The 21,700-nt window shown below is 38.1% G+C and overlaps 1 protein-coding gene across 9 annotated transcripts in view; it reads right to left on the bottom strand.

Moving 5' to 3' along the window:
* Positions 1 to 276: 276 nt before the first annotated feature.
* Positions 277 to 21,700, bottom strand: part of HNRNPR (heterogeneous nuclear ribonucleoprotein R) — a 35,187-nt gene continuing 13,763 nt past the window's right edge. For 3 of the 9 annotated variants that reach the window (XM_029228210.1, XM_029228218.1, XM_029228211.1), the window contains 6 exons: positions 13,545 to 13,721; positions 11,814 to 11,949; positions 10,173 to 10,387; positions 4,609 to 4,758; positions 1,695 to 1,816; positions 280 to 1,558 (listed from right to left, as the gene is read on the bottom strand). In XM_029228210.1, coding sequence (XP_029084043.1) covers positions 946 to 1,558; positions 1,695 to 1,816; positions 4,609 to 4,758; positions 10,173 to 10,387; positions 11,814 to 11,949; positions 13,545 to 13,721 — 1,413 coding nt within the window. In that variant the 3' untranslated portion in view covers positions 280 to 945. Of the gene's footprint in view, positions 1,559 to 1,694; positions 1,817 to 4,608; positions 4,759 to 10,172; positions 10,388 to 11,813; positions 11,950 to 13,544; positions 13,722 to 21,700 lie in introns of all 9 variants that reach the window. The other 6 variants (XM_029228212.1, XM_029228213.1, XM_029228215.1 and 3 more) reach the window with 4 other exon arrangements.

Genomic DNA, 21,700 nt, shown 5'->3' with positions numbered 1-21,700 from the left:
TGTTCAAAAGCCTTTGAACCTGTTTTTAATAAAAATAAAGGATAAAATTGCCAAATTAGGAAAGACTATGAGAGAACATCAATCAGTGCAGTGCTATTTGGAATAAATACTAGAATTTAGTCTAATTCTCAGTCTGATATCCACGATACATACTGGAATAGACAAATTTTGCATGAATTTGATCACTCACATAGGCAGTTATAGTTGGAAAACAATATTCCTTGCAAGGATTACGAATAAAATAATGTTTTAGGACACAATTGAATTTGAAATAGGTAATGTTTTGAATAGATTTTTGAGTTTTATTGAAATCTTACATGAACAAGAAATTGGAAATACAATCACATCAAAGAACAAATTGTCACGGCTTTGACGTTTAAGCCAAACAAATTTTGTAGGGCAGATTTCAAAAAGGTGTGAAGTTATAACAATTTAAAAACACAGTTGACCTACTTCTAGGAATGCAAAACATACAATCATAGGTTATTTTCAATACAAGAAAACTTAAATTTGTTTGCTTTAATTTCTTAAAACTACTAAGACAAAGCACTAGCTTGTATTTTTATTTACAGCATACTCCATACTGCTAGGTAATCTATCCCAAATCCAAAAAATGAAGCTGTCCAAAACCAAAGGTTCTGCAAAATCATGATTTAACAGTGTGCTCAGCTTGTTTTGAAGCTAAAATGAAGCCTGAAAGGATAAAAGCATTGTAACTCCCAGAATAAGGGAACTCTGCAAGCCCAATAATGTCCAAGAGCATTTATGAAAAGAGGAAAAAATAAAAAGACTTGAGTATATACACAATAGTGATTTCTTCAGCCCAATACAAATGGCAGCAAATTGCTACTTAAAGATGAAACAGATAAGCCAATTTTTTTTTTGAAGGATGTAGATCTAGAGCCAATCGTATCTTGCCAGTATCATTTTCAAGCCCTCACTTGTCTATTTCCACTGTTGCCCATAAGTATCCTGATAAAATTCCTGGTTGTCATTATTGTAACCATAGTTACCAGAATAGTCACCACCTTGCTGAAGCGGCTGTTGAGCGATGGGCTGGGAACCCCAGTTCTGTTGGTTGTTGGTCTGACGGCGCTTGGAATCAGGTTGGTTGTACCCATCTGCCTTTCTCTTGCCTCCTACATTGCCCCCACGGTTGCCCCGAGATCCACGGGAACCACGGCCTCTCTGCTGTTGTGCAGGACCCCCTCTGCCACCCCTAGAGCCTCTTGGTGGTCCCAAAGGTGCCCCCCTTTGTGAATAGCCAGCTCTACCTCTTGGAGGTGGTGCTCCCCGCCCCCTTGGTGGTGGTGGAGCACCTCGCCCTCCCCTTCCTCCTCCTCTTCCTCTTACTGCATAGCCATCATCATAGCCGTAGTAGGGATCTTCATAGCCTCCACGATAGTCATGATAATCATAACCATAGTAATCATCATAGTAATCTTCATAGCCATAGTAATCTGGAGGGTAGCCATATCCACCTCTCCCCCCACCACGACCCCGACCTCTAATTGGAGGTGGCATACGAGGAGGAGGGTGATAGTAATAATCTTCATACCTAGCAATGGAGGGAAGGGAGAAAAGAAAAAACAAATTAGTTTGCTTCAAGACTCTTCCTGACTTTTTAAATTACCTGATCTCTGTTATCAAGTTATTCTCTGTTCAAAGATGTATTTACTAAAATGTAGACTCACGCAGTGCTTCTGGAGGCCTGTCTAGCAGCTTGGCGCTCTTTCCTTTTCTTGTCTGGTGGCTTGGCTAAGACTATTTCAATTTCTTCCCCTTCTATTTCTTTGCCATTCATTTCATCCATGGCCTATACAAAATTAGGAAATAAATTTACTTTACACATAACAGTACTTTAAACATAACAAACATATCTGTGCCATTAATACACTTGATAAGCAATTTACTTCACAACTATTTTTATTTGCAAGATGAATATACCCACCAAGTTAAAAAAAATACACAAAGAAAGTACTTGTTCCCCTCAATCTTACTTTCTTATGTGTAAATTATGTTGAGAACAAAACTGATGTCCTACCATTATATTTAAAAAGATAGGGCTTCCCTCGTGGCACAGTGGTTGAGAGTCCACCTGCCGATGCAGGGGACATGGGTTCGTGCTCCGGTCCGGGAAGATCCCACATGCCGTGGAACGGCTGGGCCCGTAAGCCATGGCCGCTGAGCCTGTGCGTCCGGAGCCTGCGCTCCGCAACAGGAGAGGCCACAACAGTAAGAGGCCCACGTACCGCAAAAAAAAAATGATAAAAGATTGGGGATTCCCTGGTGGCACAGTGGTTAATAATCCGCCTGCCAATGCAGGGGACAAAGGTTCGAGCCCTGGTCAGGGAAGATCCCACATGCCGCGGAGCAACTAAGCCCGGGCGCCACAACTACTGAGCCTGCACTCTAGAGCCCGCGAGCCACAACTACTGAAGCCTGTGTGCCACAACTACTGAAGCCCACGCGCCTAGAGCCTGTGCTCCACAACAAGAGAAGCCACCCCAATGAGAAGCCTGTGCACCACAACGAAGAGTAGCCCCCACTCTCAGCAACCAGAGAAAACCCGCATGCAGTGAAGACCCAATGCAGCCAAAAATTAAATAAATGAATAAATAAATAAATAATAAAAATAAATAAAAATTAAAAAAAGATAAAAGATTGCCAGAGAGCTGCCTGTTGCTGCTACTTATATCCAAAAACTTAATTCCAAATAACTTCCAAGCTTAGCCAAACCAAAGCAGCAAATTCACAACTGGAAAAAGTGCCAGTAGTAACAAACTTTTCAGAATTCAAATTTTTAAACATGTGGCATTCAACATGTAAGTCTTAAACTGTTGATCTATAAAAATTTTAAGGATTTGAAACATAAATGAGGTTAACAGTGAAATTCAATAAGATACTGACCAAAAAAAGCCTAGGTCTCCCCCACAATGCTTAACCTGGAACATACTTTGCCTGAATAGTTAAAAGCACAAAGCCTAGCAAAGGCCTGAACTAATGAAGATTCAAGTACTCACCTGGAAAGCAGTAATCAAAAGTATTCTAGGCTCTAGTTTTTTATTTATGTAGTTCCATCTAATAGCCTCTGCCATAGGGTTCAGGTAACTCAGTAACAAAGTATAACCTCCTCACCTCAGCTTTTCTGTTCCCTATACAACCTTTTCCTCTCTGGATATACATAATAAAATGCTCTGTCCATAAAGAATATTTAGTGCTTTACAAGTATCTAGACAAAGATTAAATCAGTATCTTCCTCTAACTAGTTTTTCCCCTTTACCACCTTAGCTTTTGGCTGCTTCAACTAAAGCAACTAAATGAGTCTATAAAAGCTTCCTGGTATAAACAAAAGAATGGAGCATCTGTCTACTCTCCCCTCTGGCCATCCTGATTTCCAGTTACTGAGCTAGAAATCTTGTAATTTCAGAGACTTCTTTGGCAAACCACCCTTGAAAATTATTTTAAATTACAAACAACCAGTTATTTAATACCAACTGATTCAAAAGGAGTATTTAAAAGGTATACATGTATTAGTTATCTGTCCTTCGTACCACTGGCAATTCAGGAGCCACACATTAAATTCTGTATTAAGCTGTGAATTTTATAAGCAATATTGTCTCACTAATTAGCTTCCATCAAAAAGCAAACCAATAAATTCTAACTAGTCAAAGATTCTACAAGGCACATTTTAAAGCAGTACCCTGAGCAGGAAACAAAAACTGCTCATATTAGAGGCGGCATCACTTTAACCGACAGAACATGTAGAAAAAGAACCAGGCCTGAGTCATCAAGGATTTCGGATCTATCTCCCCAATTACATAAAAAAGCTTTTATTTTGTCTTGTCACCCCCCCTCCCCTCCACCCCTCCCCCGCCTTCCGCCAAAAAGGAGAGAGGAACAAGAGGAAGAAGAAACCTGAAATTTCACCCACTAAGGATGGTACTGATCCATTATCATCAGAAAGCAGCAGAGTATTCGGGTTATATGTTCTAGACACCTTATGAAAAGACTTTTTTCACACTTTCCAATACTATCATCAACAAATAAATTAACTATTCCATGCAAGAAATATTTCTAACAACTACTGAAACTGGCAAAACACAGTCAATACTATGAGGATTCTAAAATGACTAAAGAAAGGCAAAACTATGAAGAACTAACCATTCCCTCAGAGCACAGCTACTGAATTAAATGTGCTGTACTAAGTATAAAGCCATGTACACTGCTCAGTTCCATTCACAGGTCCACAAACCAAGGTAAACAAAGTAGTTACGATACACTCATTACCATTTTAGTATTTATACCGGCTAATTACTATTCCTTGTAACATTTTCAAGGTATCATGCTATCAAACCTTAGGCTTACAAAAATAAGAGAGATTAAAAATAACTTGCCTGAGATCACAAACCCAGTTAGTAATAATCAGGCTTTGAAATATGGAGTCTTACCTGTTATACTACTACCACTTCACAGAGATTATTAAAAGAAAGTTCCAGAGTTCGATAAAAGCTGAAAACAATTTTATTTGCTTTTTAAGTCACTTTATGTGTTTAGCAAGTTTCAACAAAATTCAAGTATCAAAAAACAAAATTTAAAATTTTCTACCTTAACAGCTGCTCCTCTGTCTTCGAAATGAACAAATGCATAATCTTTCAACTTCTTCACTCTTTCAAGTTTTCCGAATTCAGAAAACGACTTTTCCAGTATTTCTTCTGTCACTGTAGTAGCCAAGTTTCTCACAAATAAAACTTTCACCTAATATAACAAATATACAAATTGGCATTGGCTACTTAATTTTAGCTGAAGTCCTATATTAAAGTATTTCTTCTTATCTTCATGGCATAGGCTTTTCTTCTCTAAAACGTTAAGTGTTAAAAGTGCTGTGATCTGGTAACTGACTATACTGCTGAACTGAATAAATAAGCATTTTCAGAACTCTAATGGAAAACTGATGAATTCATAAAAGTGCTAACAAAAGATCAAGATAAAAAAATTAATTACATGGGACTGAGCAAACTGATGAGCAATTATAATTTTTGTGACTTTCTGTTTGAATAAAAAAAAAAATCCCACAAGGACTCAGAGGCAGAAAATATACAAATCAATTTTCACTGCAAAGTAAAGGAGCTGTTACAGTGGAGGATTACTGGACTGAATGGCAATATTATGACATAGTATGAGTGTGTTTCGTGTTTGGTAATTGCAATCGTTGTTTTTGTTGTGGTCATCCATTTACAATGCTTGGTGTCAGTTTATTTATCTCTTGTAAAAATAAAATACAGTGTGTGTGTGTGTAAAAAAAAGGAAGTATATTGTAACTTGGAGGCTAATGATACTGTGCTACTGTATTTCTGTACACTATTTTTAGTAAGGTAAATGGTATACAGATTAATGCTAAAAAAAGTATACAAAACTATTCAAAAATACGGTATTGTAAATCTATTAAAATGTTAAGATTATAAAGAAAATAAATGGCAATTTATGGAAGTGTTAAAAAAAAAAAAGTGCTGTGATATAGACGTGAAGAACAGACTTGTGGTTGCCAAGGGCTGGGGATGGGGGGCGGGGGGGGAGGGATGGACTGGGAGTTTGGGGTCGGTGGATGCAAACTATTATATTTAGAATGGATAAACAAGGTCCTACTGTATAGCACAGGGAACTATATTCAATATCCTGTGATAAACCATAATACAAAAGAATATTTAAAAAATTGTATATATGTGTATAACCGAGTCACTCTGCTGTACAGCAGACTGGCAAAACATTGTAAATCAACTATACTTCAATTAAAAAAAAAGTGCTATGATAGAAAGTATGAAAAGTACCAAGAAAATGATTCTGTTAGTTACCAATTTATATAAATTATCAGTTCCTTCTCCTGCCATGTCGTTAAAAGTAACTAATACTGTGAACAGGACCTTCAAGGAACCAAAATATATTTATTACTACGTTAATTTACAAATTTAATATGGTCCCTAAGACCCCCTAAAACAACAAGTTTTTGTTTTTACCCCCCAGAACTGGATGTGTTGATTCTAAAGTTCATATGAAAAAATAAACAAGCAGGAAGAGCCAGGAAAAAAATAAGAACAAAATTTAGAGACTAGCCCTACTAGACATAACAAACTGTATCAATTCAATGCTTAAATCATTTAATCAGTGTAGTGTTAATCTGAATAAAGATGAAAATTGGATCCATACCTCACACTATACACCAGGATAAAGTCCAAACAGATAAAAAATTTTAAAGGGGGGGGATGTTGAAAGCATTAGAAGAAAATAAAGGCAATTCCTTTATGTAACACTGACCTTGGAGAAGGCTTTGTGACTTAAAATCTATAAACTACGAAGGACTGAAAAATTCAACTACTGAAAAGAAATGACTTCTACACAGTAGAAAAATACCATAAGCAAAGTCAAAAAACAACTTATATCACAGAGTTAATCTCTTTCATATCAGAGCTCCAGAAAATAAGAAAAAGATCAACAGAAAAACAAAATGAATGGAAAGATGGGCAAAATTCATGAATACATGGTTCATACAAAGAAACACAAATGGTCCTTAAATGTATAAAAAACGTAAACTCACGCATGCATAGTAAAGAGAAGCAAATCATAACAGCTTTGAGGTACCATTTATTATGAGATTTGGCAAAACCCAGAAGTTTGGTCCTATCCTCTTTTGACAAGGATGAGGAACATCAGCCTGTTGTATTCTGCTGGTGGGGAGCAGAATACAAGTACACCTCCTACAGAGAATATGGTCAGTATCTTAACAATTACAGATGCATTTACCCTTTGGCCCACAATTCTATCCTCAAGAATCTATCCTACAGACATATTTGCACTTGAATTAACTGAAACGATATAAGCTTACTCACTGGAGTACTATAATAACAAAAGATTAGAAACATCCAATGCCCAGCTGGTTGAATATACTATGGTACATCTACAAAACGGAAAATTATGTAGTCAAAAAATTAAGAAGAGCTCTAAGAGCTACTTTGAAAAAAATGCGAGAATACACTGTTGCTAAGATTTTTTTTCCCATTTTTATACCTCCAAATAGGGATCCAATTTACAGTCAATGTGACAGATAAGCACTTGTCATAGTTTAATTGGCAGCATTTTATAATTTCTTAGTGGTACATAAAATAACGGTATATTTCCTTAGAGCTGAAATATATGAGATGAGATGAAATATGACAGTGAATAAAGCAAACACAGATCATTAATACAGCTACCAGTAACCATTTGTGTAAGAAGTAGGGAAGGAAAGAATATATACTAATATTTGCCTGTGCTTGTCCAAGGAAGCACTAAAAGGACAAACCAGAGACCATTAACACTGGATGTCTACAAGGGACAAAGAGGACATGGTAGATGGGGCTAAAGGTGGAAGTAGGACTTCCTACTTAGGATTTAGGATGAATTTCTATGTATAATTTTGATTTGTGAACTAAGGAAATACATTACTCATTCAAAAAATAAAAAATTAACACACCTACCGAACAAACTGTCACCTCAGATAAACGGCTATCTGAGTAAAAAGGATTTTGGGAGAAGACATTAATTCAAGGGAGGAAAGTTTTCCACCTCTATCATTACACCCTTTGTCTTTCTCAATGCTGTCATACTGAAGTCTAATTTCTACATTAGACAGGCCTCCAATTGGTTTATTTACCTTTTTTTTTTAAACTCAACATGGATCTTTTATTCTTTTCTGAGATGAAACCAAAGCATCCTATATAAAAATTACTAGTTGAAATTGTGTTTAAAACATTCAGTAGGAAAAAGGTCCCTTTAAGAAAGATATATTTATGTACACCTGAAACTAACATAACACTGTAAATCAAACTATAATCCAATATTAAAATTAAAAAAAAAGAAAGATACATTTAGGCTCTTTGGTTCTGGTTGATTATAAAAATGACCCAACTTGGCAAAAAAATCTTCAATGAATGATAACACTGATACAGTGAATCAACAGCAGAAGCTTTACACTATTGGGTATACTCCCCCTTGCCCAACCCTGGAATAGAAAACAATAAAGGAGCATTATTCTATCAAGTTTATTCAAATCAGTATTGTTCAAGTTTATAGAGGCTTCCTTTTCATTCTGAAACTTGTTTTTGATACAGGAAGAATAGTTACTAGAATAAAATCATGAGGTTTTTCTAATCTCACAAAAAGATTTAAGACGAATTTCAATCTGAAAGGTTACCAGAGGTATGTGAAAAGTGGTCGAATAAGCAAATTACTAGCTATACTTTAGATATTCTGGGGGATGTTATTCCCCTCTCAATCTATAAGTTATTTTTAAAATGTTTTTTATAGGAAATGTAATACAGGCTACAGTCAGTTTCTACAAGGTAGATTCAAAGTTGTAAGAGATCTTGTAAAGAGATTTATCCAACTCCAATAAAATATATAACATCCAAATTCAGTAAGTTTGCTCAAAGTCACAATTGTATTAGGAGAAGAAACAAGTGGAATTAAAATCAAGCTAGTAATAAATAAAAATAAAAAATCAGGGCTCTTTAGATTCCCAGTCCCTTTCCTTGACACCTATCTACTCAAAGAATATGAGAAAAAGAGTGAGTGACACATCTGAGTCTCTCCAGTTCATTCTCAATGAATCTTCTTTGCTTAATCCAAAAATGCTTTTGCTTACAAAAACTTTTACCATGCTAGTATAAACCAGGGCTCTCCTCCAAACTAATCAAGAGTGAGGACTGTCTCCTCAGAATCTGGAATAAAAAGCTTGAGGAAAAGACTTCAAAAGACTTCTCAGTCCAGAATAATCCAACCACTCATTTATCACCATCCATAGAGTTGCTGCCTCCGAAAAGGAAAGAGACATACACCAAAATACTCAAAAACTCACTAAAAGCAGCAGAGATGCAACTTCAGATGTGTCCCTTCAACCCCAGGAGTCTCCCAGAGGAAAGCCTAAGAACCAGAACCCTTGGAACCATCCTTTACCAGGCAGAGATCCTGGCAATGCAAGTACAGGACTTAGGAGGAAAGTGAGGGCCTGCTACAGGACTTGTCATGCATATTTTGCCACTACGGTATAACAGCAAACGTGATAACCCTTTGCCTGTCTTCATGGAGACAATACTCTAAGGGAGCTTGATCATTAAAAAAGAAAAGCTTTAAAAAAAGAAAAACGGGGCTTCCCTGGTGGCGCAGTGTTTGAGAGTCCGCCTGCCGATGCAGTGGGCACGGGTTCGTGCCCCGGTCCGGGAAGATCCCACATGCTGCGGAGCGGCTGGGCCCGTGAGCCATGGCTGCTGAGCCTGCGCGTCTGAAGCCTGTGCTCCGCAACGGGAGAGGCCACAACAGTGAGAGGCCCGTGTACCGCAAAAAAAAAAAAAAAAAAAGAGAAGAAAAGAAAAGCTTTAAAAAAAGAAACACGGGGCTTCCCTGGTAGCACAGTGGTTGAGAATCTGCCTGCTAATGCGAGGGACACGGGTTCGAGCCCTGGTCTGGGAGGATCCCGCGTGCCGCAGAGCAACTAGGCCCGTGAGCCACAACTAGTGAGCCTGCGCATCTGGAGTCTGTGCTCCACAACAAGAGAGGCCGCGATAGTGAGAGGCCCGCGCACCACGATGAAGAGTGGTCCCCGCTTGCCACAACTGGAGAAAGCCCTCGCACAGAAACGAAGACCCAACACAGCCATAAATAAATAAATTAATTAATTAATTAAAAAAATTAAAAATTAAGGCAGTTTAAGGAAAAAGGAAAGTAAACTATAAATCTCAATAAAATATAATTCATGGCCATGCAATAAAAGTCACAGTATGGTCAATGAAGACTATAACTCATAATCACCAGAACATTATTTCTCTCTTTATTCAGTAAGACCTTGTCTTTTTTCTTTTCTTAACTTTTTTACCTTTGTATCTCTCATAGTGCCTAGCACTAAATAAACACTTAATTGAAGGGATTTCATTTCAGTTCCTTTTACACATTTAATCTGCAGAAAAAGGAATGGTTAATGGAAATTGCTGGATACCAAGACAGACTTGTTAAATTTGGTGTCTAAATAGTTAAGATCAAGGGCTACAATTTGTATTTACTGTAAAATTTGAAATATTCGAGCATTATTCTGAGTACAAAATTTAAATGACAACCGCACCCCCAACCCAAGCAATTGCATTTACCTTAGCCATGACTTCTGGATCTGGTTCTTCCACAGGGTCAGCCCATTCAACCGTAACTACATTTCCCCATACTTTTACTTTTCCACTCATCAGCCGGCGTCTGGCTTGTGCTGCTGACTTGTGATCCTCATACTCAAGGAAGCAGAACCCCCGATTCTTCTTTTTGTCATCGGGTTGATGATAGAGAATAACGTCCACCAAACCCTCTGTTAAACCAACAGCCAGATATATAAGCCAAAAGCATCCACCACACATTTAGCGATTAGGCAGACCTAAACCCACTTGCCGAAGAGCAAAAAATAACTGAAGAAGCCTCAAAATGATTTGCTAATTACCTAGTAGACAATTAAATCAGCGTTATTAGATATGGAGCTAGGGATAGTATTTTATGTTCCCTTTTAATTTTAGGGATCCTGAAGGTACAGCCATAAACAAGTCCAACTACTGTATTCTGACATACAAGAATGTTTTAGAGTGTTTGACATAACGTGAGCTTAAAATTTATGAAAATACTACCAAGGAACTTAAAAACCAAATTATAATATAAATCCAAGAGAACATTCAACAACTAATCATGACCAAAAATCATCCTTGAATCTAACTTTTTAAAAGTTACTATTTTTACCAAGAATAAAAGTAATTGCTTAAAACTGGTGTACCTCTGGTCTTAGTCCTGTACCCTCATCTTTCCATATATGTTCTTTCTAGGTGGTCCCTACTTTTGTATACCATCCATATCCTTAAGAGTGCTTAGATTTTACTCCCAGCAGCAAGATCCAGAATGTGATTTGGATGTGGGAGAGCTGAAGTGAAGGACCAGAGATAAGGCGGTCATAAAACTAGGAGGTTACAGCATTGGATGGTTCATCCACATAGATGTTAAAAGTACTAACAATAAGTCAATTTCGGGCAGAAGAGAAAGACTGTGAACCAGAAAAAATCTTCAATTAATGCCAAGACTGAAACCAGAAGAGCAACAGGTGACAGTTTGAAGGAGGGAGAAAGGATTGTTTATCTGTAGTATATGTCTGGATGACAAAAATGTAAAGAAATAATGGTTTTTATATGGGATGGAGAAGTAATCGTCTAAAAGTGTTTTTTTAAATGCAGCTAGCATTAGTGGATCTCCATTAGCATTTAAAACAATGAAATGGAATAGGAAATGTCAGACTAAATCATATGCAGTAAGCGAAAATATAATTTTGTTAAATTTTGTTTCAGTTATATATAAATCTGTGATATAAAATGTTTTCAATCACTTCCATGGATTTAAAATTGGAAATTTGGAAAAATCTGATCTAGACAAGGTAAGAGGAAGAAGGAGGATTAATAACTCTCATCCCCTTAGCCCTAAAGCACATTGAATGTCAAGGGGGAAAAGCCTTCCTTCACTTGAGGGCTATAGGGCAAAGACTGTGTCAAAAGCTAGGGTTCAATTAAGGCAAAGTAAAGAGGACATTCCAAGAAATTGAGGCTACGAGGGAAGCTGCTTAGTCCAAACCACTAAAAAGAAGAAAGGAGGCAATTTAGACACTGAATAGACATGTGAATTCTTAGATTAAGATACACCTCGTTTTTTTGCACCTATAAATAGTACCACAGATTTCCCAAAACTAATTTCTAAATACATTTTTGTTTTACCTGTGACTTTACTGAATTCTTCCAGAATGTTTTCTTTAGTCTTATTCTTCGGAATTGATCCAACAAAAAGCCTGTTGTTTGCCACAGAAATGCACACTCCAAGGTGTTTACCAGGGCGAATTTCATAGCTGTCACACTGAAAGGAAGAAAAGAACCAGACACCCCACAACCACCCCAAACTCAGAACAACTGATCTCAAGCTAAAAAACTGAACAATTTAAGGTCAAATACTCCCTGCCTCATGAACTCACGGAGTTCCCTCATGCCTGCCGTAACATAAAATGTGTATTTTTAAACCTGTTACAGCCTCTCGTTTTAGTTTTAACCTTCACTGCTATTCACTTTATCTTTAAAAAGATCTGATCTCATATTTCAGTATTATCTATCTGAAGATTTTCTCCCAGAGAATTTCAGAAAAAATACCTGAGACTGATCATTCATCTGCCCTTGGAGATGAAATTAGATATAGATAAGCCACAGGCAAAATAACAATATATAAAGAATACCAGCTATGTTTAATCAATGTAAAGAAATTTAGAAGAATTTCACATTTTACATAAAACACAGAATTCCAACATCTGAAACTACATGTCGAACACAATACTTATAAAATTATATGAAATGATAAGAATAAAAAATGTTTCATTTAAATGGCTATGGTGATGATTTCCTTGATAAACTTTAGCTTTTTAACGGCTTAACATTACTTACCTATTAGTTTACTGAAAGATATGTAATTTAAAAAAAAAAAAATCATCCATATGTTGTCAGAAACAAGGAAATAAAGCTTTGAAAACTTCTCGGTACCGAATAAACAAACTGGAAGGAAAAGTCCGTAATAAAAACTAAAATCTGGGTCAAGCTACAAGTAAAACTAATTTTGAGGCAACTAATAAAACCAAAAGCCTTGGTGAAAGAGGTTACTATTCTAGAAGAACTAGACTAAGTGAGGCCTTTAGCTGTCTGGCAAAAGAGTATGCCAAGGAACAACGATATTGCTATTTTGGGTTACTGAGAGGGTTGTATCTTAACAGAATAGGAGTAAAGATATACTTAATTGGCATAACTGTTACTACTACTACTACTACTACTACTACTACTCTGGAATAAGTACAAAGGGTAAAAGGCCCTACACAAAGGAAATTACTAGATTGGTTATAAAACAGTAGAAGAAGAGAGAAAGATTAAAGACAGAGAGAACTGGAGGGCTTGGAAACAAAAAGATAGGAAAGAACAAGAATATACTTAGAAAATAAACTGTATGATTAGGCTATGACAGAAACAAAAGAGATTCATAGCCATTTCCTGAATTGTGTCCTAAAAGTCAGTGTTGCCCAGTTATGTTCCCGAGAACCCATCCCATACTTCATCACACTTTAAGAATCCTACCCTAAAGTTTAACAGCAAGAACTGACATTTTTGTCTAAGATCAAAAGAGAGACCTGCAGAAGCCAAATATTCAATGAAACTTTAGATACTAATCACTCTAATAAATAACTTCTTAGAATTATGGGAGACTTTCTCTAACACCTTATTTCTTGGGTACTTTCATTTCTTTTTTACTTTTATAATCAGAAAAAAATAGCCAACAGTCACATACCAACTCAGTCAATATAAAAACTTTCAAAGCAAAAACTAAAGAAAGTGAAACAATGTTAACTGCAAATGTTTTTAATTGAGGTATTTCTCTCAAATGACTTGCTAGACAGTGGGCATTTGCTTATCACATACCAGTTTAACAGCTTCCTGTGCAGCTTCCTTTCCACAGAAGGTGATAAATGCATACCCTCTGTTCTGACCAGACAGTGGATCCATCATAAGACGTAGATCCCAAATGGGACCAGCCTTTTCAAAAAGGGGCACCAACTCATCCTCATATAAATCTCTTGGTATTTTACCTACAAAGACCTGAAATAAAACCTCTGTGTTAGAATCCCAATGTAAGCATTTGATTTTAGAGCCACAAAGCCCAGTTGCCTTTTTTTTAAGGGGTGGGGACAGAAAGATGGTTAAGGAAAAATGGGGACAATCTGAATCTTGCAAAGCTAACCTTAGCTTTTATTATAATGACTTTCAGGGCATCAACATAGAACAATATTCTATATTGAAAAATGGAAAATGATTAATAAAAGTGTGCAAAAGTTGTAGTAACAACTCTAAATTCTGAATTTTTATAATTTGTTTTCTCACAAAAAACAGAATAAAAGGCATGTATAAATCTTCATGGAAATACCTCTGCATTTTTATAAAAACAATAATTGAACAAAAAGATTGATGAGGTCTTCCTCATATTTTCTCCTCAACTCCAAATTCTTTACTACTTAGAACTCCAGTGCTGGGACTTCCCTGGTGGTCCAGTGGTTAAGACTCGGCCCTTCCAATGCAGGGGGCGCGGGTTCAATCCCTGGTCAGGGAACTAAGATCCCACATGCTGTGTGGCTTAAAAAAAAAAACCTTCAGTGCTTCAATCTATCCCTTTCCCTATCAGGATATTACATTTTAAGTAAGTATGAAAAAAATTTTTCAACATTTGAAGATTTTGTGTGCTTAGTTAGAATTATATAGTAAGTAGGATTAAGTTATATAAGAATGATAAATTAGAATTAAACAATCAGAAACCCTCTCAGTATTTAATATCAGACTACAATTTTCTTCAAATTTCCACCATGTCAGCAACATTGAAAATAATCTTTTATGTTAAAACATTTGCAATCCACACACAAAGTCTTAAAGAGTATATTAGTGTTTGCATGAGACGAATTTTCTAGTGAAACTCATCTACATCAGCATTTCATATTCTGAAATGACCTGATTAATGAAGTAATAATAACAGCAATCCAAAAGATGCCAATACTATTACTGGAGATTAAGTTTCTGGTGTTAAGCTCTACTACAGTTGTGCTATCTTAAGACAATCCTTTTCAAATCAGATTCACCTTCACTGCTACCTGGTAAAACTTGAGGTCTTCTTCTAAATCTCTAGCACAATTCTCACACGACAGCTATTCTCATTTGTCTACCTCCTTAAAGTCTCCAATCCTCGTTCACTAAACCTCATTCTAAGGAGATCACCTGAAAAGCCATTGGTTTCCTAACATTCTTTCCTCTCAGTCTTAAAAACCTTTCTCAACATCTATTTTCACTTCTTTCCTTTATACCTCAGAAATTTACCTCCTTTCCAAAAAAAGGTTAGCTCCTTAACCCTAATAAATAAGCCCATTTCTTCTCACTACCTTCTTCTGGAAATAATCGCAAATCTTCATCTCTTCAACTGTCCTATTTTGCTCAGTGCATTCTCTCCTTCCCAGTGGTTCCTCCGTCTTCAAACATGCCAAATCTCCCATAACAAAACAAAATACAAACAAAAAAACCCTTTTTTAGCCTGTATCTTTCCTTTCACTTTTAAATGCTTTGAACACATGGCCCATATCTGTTTTATTTCACTCATGCAGTTATTCTTTTCAACACATCTACTGTATGCTTAGTACTGTGCAGCTACGAGAAGTATAAATAAGACATCAGGCATCATCTGAGTGACATCCCTACAGAACCATCTTTCTAATAAAAGTTCACTCTGAAAAGTACTTGCATCTACGCTCTCTTTAACTCTCTAAAAATTGGCTGCTTCTTCTATCACTAAACTGTATGCCCTAACGTCACTAATGGACTTCTAAGGACCAAATTCAGAAGTCTTTCCTTTCTCAGTCTCATCATCCTTGCCTTCTCAACAAGCATTAACACTGGTGATGTTATCTTCTGAAAATTCTCTTCCCTTAAGCTTTCAGAATCCTCCACTAACCTGGTCTTAATCTTTAACTACTCCTCTATCCTTTCCATGGTGATTTGTCTATCCATCTAATAATAATCTGCATGTTTCCCAAAGTTATGGCCCTATTTCCCATAATTCACTGTATTTTCTTCACTCGTAAGGATCATATCCATTCCCAAAGGCTACAACTCTAGTCATCTCCCAATACATCCCATACATCCCGAGACCTAATTCTATATCTCCAACTACCTATTAAACATTTCCTCTGATAGTCCTGATTTTACCCCAAATCATCAGTAAGTTCAGCAACGCCAATTTCTGGTTTTTGATTATAAATGTATAGGTAAGAATGACTATGTATCAGAATATTAAAAGTTGTTATCAATGCATGAAAAAAACTACTCTAATTTTATTCTCCTTATTATATTTTCTAAATATTTTACAATAAAGGTATAATATATTTGTAACAAACGTTTCCTTTATCCAAAAATCAAAATGACTAAAACCCACCCTTGTCAGTTGGCTCCTCTGATTTTCCCCACATTTCTCTTGGGAGAACGTAATTTCTGCTCTCCCCCTCCACCCCAAGATGACTGAGGAAATAATACTCTCATAAATAAAAACCTCAGGTATTTTTAATCCCTCCCATTCCCATCCATATCCAATTTATTTTTTAAATATAAGCTGAAATTGCTCCAATGTATAATGCTACCCTATACAGATAACTGGCCCCCTTCCTATTCAGAGAACTTGTCCAGACCTTTCACGAGACGTGGACTCATAAGCCATGCATTTTTCTACATTCTAGAGATAAGAGTGAACACCACAGATAGGTCTAGGCATTAATGAAGCTTATATTCTACTGACAGACAAAAAAAATTTTTAAAGATAAACAATATGACTTCAGGAGGTGTTAAGGGCTAAGTAAAATAAAAGCAAAGGGACTTCCCTTGTGGTGCAGTGGTTAAGAATCTGCCTGCCAATGCAGGGGACATGGGCTCGAGCCCTGGTCCGGGAAGATCCCACATGCCACAGAGCAACTAAGCCTGTGCACCACAACTACTGAGCCCGCATGCCACAACTACTGAAGCCCGCGCGCCTGGAGCCCACGCTCCACTACAAGAGAGGCCACCGCAATGAGAAGCCTGCACACCGCAATGAAGAGTAGCCCCCCACCCGCCAAAACTAGAGAAAGCCCACACACAGCAATGAAGACCCAACGCAGCCAAAAATAAATAAAATAAATTTATTTTTAAAAAATTTAAAAAATAAAAGCAAAGAAAAGGGGGACTTCCCTGATGGTCCAGTGGCTAAGACTCCATATTCCCAATGCAGGGGGCCCGGGTTCGATCCCTGGTCAGGGAACTACTCACATGCATGTAGCAACTAAGAGTTTGCATGCCACAACTAAAAGATCCCACATGCCGCAACTGAAAAAAAAAAAAAAGTCCTGCGAGCCCCAACTAAGACCTGGCGCAGCCAAATAAACAAATAAATATTTTTTTAAAAAAGCAAAGAAAAGGGATAAAGGAAGAAGAGGCTGTATTTTAATAGAAGGGCCTCCCTGAAAAGGTGAATTTGAACTGAGACCTAAGAGAAAATTAAGTAAAAATCTGAGGAAAGAGCATTCCAAGGTGATGGAACAAGTACAAAAAGATGGGGAGTACAACTGACATTATCTGAAGAACAGCAAATAGGCCAGTGATTAAAATAAAAGATCTGGGACTTCCCTAATGGCGCACTGGGTAAGACTGCGCTCCCAATGCAGGGGGTCCAGGTTTGATCCCTGGTCAGGGAACTAGATTCCACATGCATGCCGCAACTAAGAGTTTGCATGCCACACCTAAGGAGCCCACCAGCTGCAACTAAGACCTGGTGCAACCAAATAAATAAATACTTATTTATTTTAAAAAATTAAAATAAAATAAAATGTCCACACAGGAGACAGTGATGGGAAAGAGAGAACAGGAGCCAGATTAAGTTAAACCATGGTTAGACGTTTGAGTTTTATTTCTTAGGAAGACAGAGGATTTGAGCAGACAAATAACTGGGTATTACTTATGTTCTAAAAGGAATATTCTGGGGCCTCCCTGGTGGCGCAGTGGTTAAGAACTCGCCTGCTAATGCAGGGGACATGGGTTCGAGCCCTGGTCAGGGAAGATCCCACATGCTGAGGAGCAACAAAGCCTGTGCACCACAACTACTGAGCCTGCGCTCTAGAGCCCACGAGCCACAACTACTGAAGCCCGCACACCTAGAGCCCGTGCTCCACAGCAAGAGAAGCCACCGCAATGAGAAGCCCACGCACTGCAACGAAGAGTAGCCCCCGTTCGCCACAACCAGAGAAAAGCCCACGCACAGCAACCAAGACCCAACGCAGCCAAAAATAAAATTAATTAATTTTAAGAAAAGAAAAAGAAAAAAAAGGAATATTCTGGCAGCTGGATAGAAAGTGGACTGTATGGAAAAACAGGCTGACCAGTCAGCTTAATACGGCAAGGGATGATGGTGGCTTGGTGTAGTAGGGTGATAGCTTAAAGGTAGGGAGAATTTGAAAAACAGTGAGTTTTTAGTTATGTGGGATTCAAATCTACATTTTATTTACCTTGAGCAAGTTTCTCAATCAGCGAGTCTCAAGATCCTTATCTGGGAATAACATCAGGAAGAGGGTTCAATTTCCATGTGAGCAGAGAGCCCACATCTTGATCCTCATTTTATTCCCAGCACTGAACAGTGCCAGGGACACAACAGCTACTCATCTTTGAATGAATATACAAATGAACATCTATCTCATACTATAACTTACGCACTAGATCCCATCCTTTCTTACTCAAGGACGCTTGGTCCGGCAACAATTTTGTCATCAATTTCCCCCTTTATACATCGATCATTCCTATCAGCACATAGTATGTTATAATTTCTCCCTTAAAATTTAAATTAAAATAAAAAATAGGGGCTTCCCTGGTGGTGCAGTGGTTGAGAGTCCGCCTGCCGATGCAGGGGACACAGATTCGTGCCCCGGTCCGGGAAGATCCCACATGTCACGGAGTGGCTGGGCCCGTGAGCCATGGCCGCTGAGCCTATGCGTCTGGAGCCTGTGCTCCGCAACAGGAGAGGCCACAACAGTGAGAGGCCCGCGTACCGCAAAATAAATAAATAAATAAAAAATAAAGAATATACCTTGATTATAACACCTTCTAGCTATTGCCCCGTTTCTCTGCTACCCTTTGTAGCAAAATTGCTCAAAAGAGCCATATATACTTGCTGCCTCAAATTTCTCATCTCCTTACTCTCTTGAATCTTCTCCAAATCTGGCTTTTACCACCATTCCAGTCAAAGTCCTTAATGCCATCAATGCTGTCACAATCAAATGTCAATTCTCAGTCCTCATCTTACTTGGGAAGTTTGATATAATTAACCATTCTTCCTTCTATGAAAACTTTCTTCACTTGACTTCTGGGACACCCCACTCCTGGTTTTTCTTACCTCATTGGCTCTTTCTTCTCAGTCCCCTTTGCTAGTTCCTCCTTGTCTCCCCAAACTCTAAATGTTGAAGGGCTGCAGGAATCAGATCTTAGACCTTTTCTCTAGCTACACACACTTCCTTGGTGACACACCCAAACTCTTGGTTTTAAAATACCATCTAGAGACTTCCCTGGTGGTCCAGTGGTTAAGAATCCGCCTTCCAATGCAGGGGATGCAGGCTCGATCCCTGGTCGGGGAACTATCCACATGCCGCAGGGCAACTAAGCCCGTGTTGCAACTACTGAGCCCACACGCTCTAGAGCCTGTGTGCCACAACTAGAGAGCCTGCGTGCCAGAATTACAGAGCCCACACAGTCTGGCGCCCACACGCCACAACTAGAGAGAAGCCCGCACACCACAACTAAGACCCAAGGCAGACAAAAATAAATAAATAAATGCATATATATATATATATATATATATATATATATATATATATATATATTTTAAACCCATCTAGATGCTTATGCCTCCCACATTTATAATCTCCAGCCAGAATTCTCCTATGAACTCCATGATATAAGCAACTGCTCACTCAACAGCTCCATCTGGATGTCTAAGAGACATCTAACTATAACATGTCCAGAACTGAACTACTATCTTTCAATCCCGCTAATTTGCTCTTCTCTATAGCCTTCTTCATTTCAACAAATGGCAATTCCATCCTTCCAGCCGCTCAGGTCATGAGTCTTAAAGTCATCTTTGGTTCCTTTCTCTCATATCTCCATATCCAACTCATCAATAAATCCTGTTAGATATGCTTTCAAATTACCCAGAATCTGACCACTTCTCACTAGCTTCAGCCATATCACCCTACAACATTATCAACTCTATAAATCAGCATTAACAGGGCACAGCACTTTAAAAAAAAAAAAAAAAGCTACTGATAAAAGGTATCCTGAAACAAAAAATACACAAGAGTAATTGGTATTAATTTTGAAATGTATTTTTTGGTGTGGCTAGGTTCTCTGGCCACACTAGGCCTAGCCTGGTTTGAATATTTTTAAATTTGAGAATATCTGTATTTGAGTATTTTAAAACTGTTCTGGGAAGAAAATTCTGCTTTATATTGTTTCTATTAACATAATGCAGTTGTGCCTCATAATTACATCATTCACCATCCATATTTTCTCCCTACCCATTACAAATACAGGCAAAAGCAAAGAAAGCACATGCAGTGGCACTATGAAAATACAGTTGAGGGGCTTCCCTGGTGGCACAGTGGTTAAGAATCTGCCTCCCAATGCAGGAGACATGGGTTCGAGCCCTGGTCCAGGAAGATCCCACGTGCTGCGGAGCAACTAAGCCAGTGCGCCACAACTACTGAGCCTGCACTCTAGATCCCGTGAGCCACAACTACTGAAGCCCGCGTGCCTAGAGCCCACACTCCGCGACAAGAGAAGCCACCGCAATGAGAAGCCCACACACCGCAACAAAGATTAGCCCCCGCTCACCCCAACTAGGGAAAGCCCGTGGGCAGCAACAAAGACCCAACGCAGCCAAAAATAAATTAAAAAAAAAAATAGTTGAACACACCTAAGTGAGGAAGCTAAATGTCAGATTATTATACTTCTTTCATAACACATGTCTATATTTTTAGAACCATTCAGGTTTGCTTCATTAAGCATAACTAAAATGAAAAAAAATCTGTATTTTCAGGAAAAGCAATTTAATGATTACCTTACAGAAAGAATTCGTAACAGCAAGCTCCTCATACTCTAAATTATCATTTGAATGTTAGAAGTCCAACTTATAGCTTTTCCATAAGAATACTGTTCTATTTTAAAAGAAACATCAGGGGGGCTTCCCTGGTGGCGCAGTGGTTGAGAGTCCGCCTGCCGATGCAGGGGACTCGGGTTCGTGCCCCGGTCTGGGAGGATCCCACATGCCACAGAGTGGCTGGGCCCGTGAGCCATGGCCGCTGAGCCTGCGCGTCCGGAGCCTGTGCTCCGCAACGGGAGAGGCCACGGCAGCGAGAGGCCCGCGTACCGCAAAAAAAGAAAAAAAAAAAACCAAACCAAAACAAAACAAACAAACAAAAAAAGAAACATCAGGGAATCCCCTGGTGGTCCAGTGGTTAGGACTCCATGCTTTTACTGCAGGGGGCATGGGTTTGATCCCTGGTTGGGGAACTAAGATCCCACATGCCCCATGGCACGGCCAAAACAAAACAAAAAATTAAAATTATAAATAAATAAAAGAAACATCCACAAACCTATGGTTAACAAAGTGCCCAATATTATAATCACTGAGGTCCATGAAGAAACATGCCAAAAATACTGATTTGTTTGAGAAATAGGAGATGGTCTCATTTCAAGATCAATTTAACTTAGGACATTTAAAGAACTTAAAAAGGCTGAAAATAAATAGTATTCAAAAACTAAGATCACTCTTTTTAAAGTTTTTAAGCTCAATTTTTAATTAACTAAAATGTAACATAAATGTTTTCCTTTTATTAACTTGTTGAGCCATTCTGGCTCCATATGAGCTGTTCAGAGTAACCACTCAATCATGTGCAGGTTAATCCTCCCCCTCCAGGACCAACAGAATCTAGTGAATTCCCTACCAACAGTTCTTCCTTTACTCACTAGGC

Source organism: Monodon monoceros, unplaced genomic scaffold (genome assembly GCF_005190385.1).
Source record: "Monodon monoceros isolate NGI ecotype Baffin Bay Population unplaced genomic scaffold, NGI_Narwhal_1 Super_Scaffold_18, whole genome shotgun sequence".
Classification (NCBI taxonomy): Eukaryota; Metazoa; Chordata; class Mammalia; order Artiodactyla; family Monodontidae; genus Monodon; species Monodon monoceros.
This window is presented reverse-complemented; position numbering and strand designations above follow the sequence as displayed.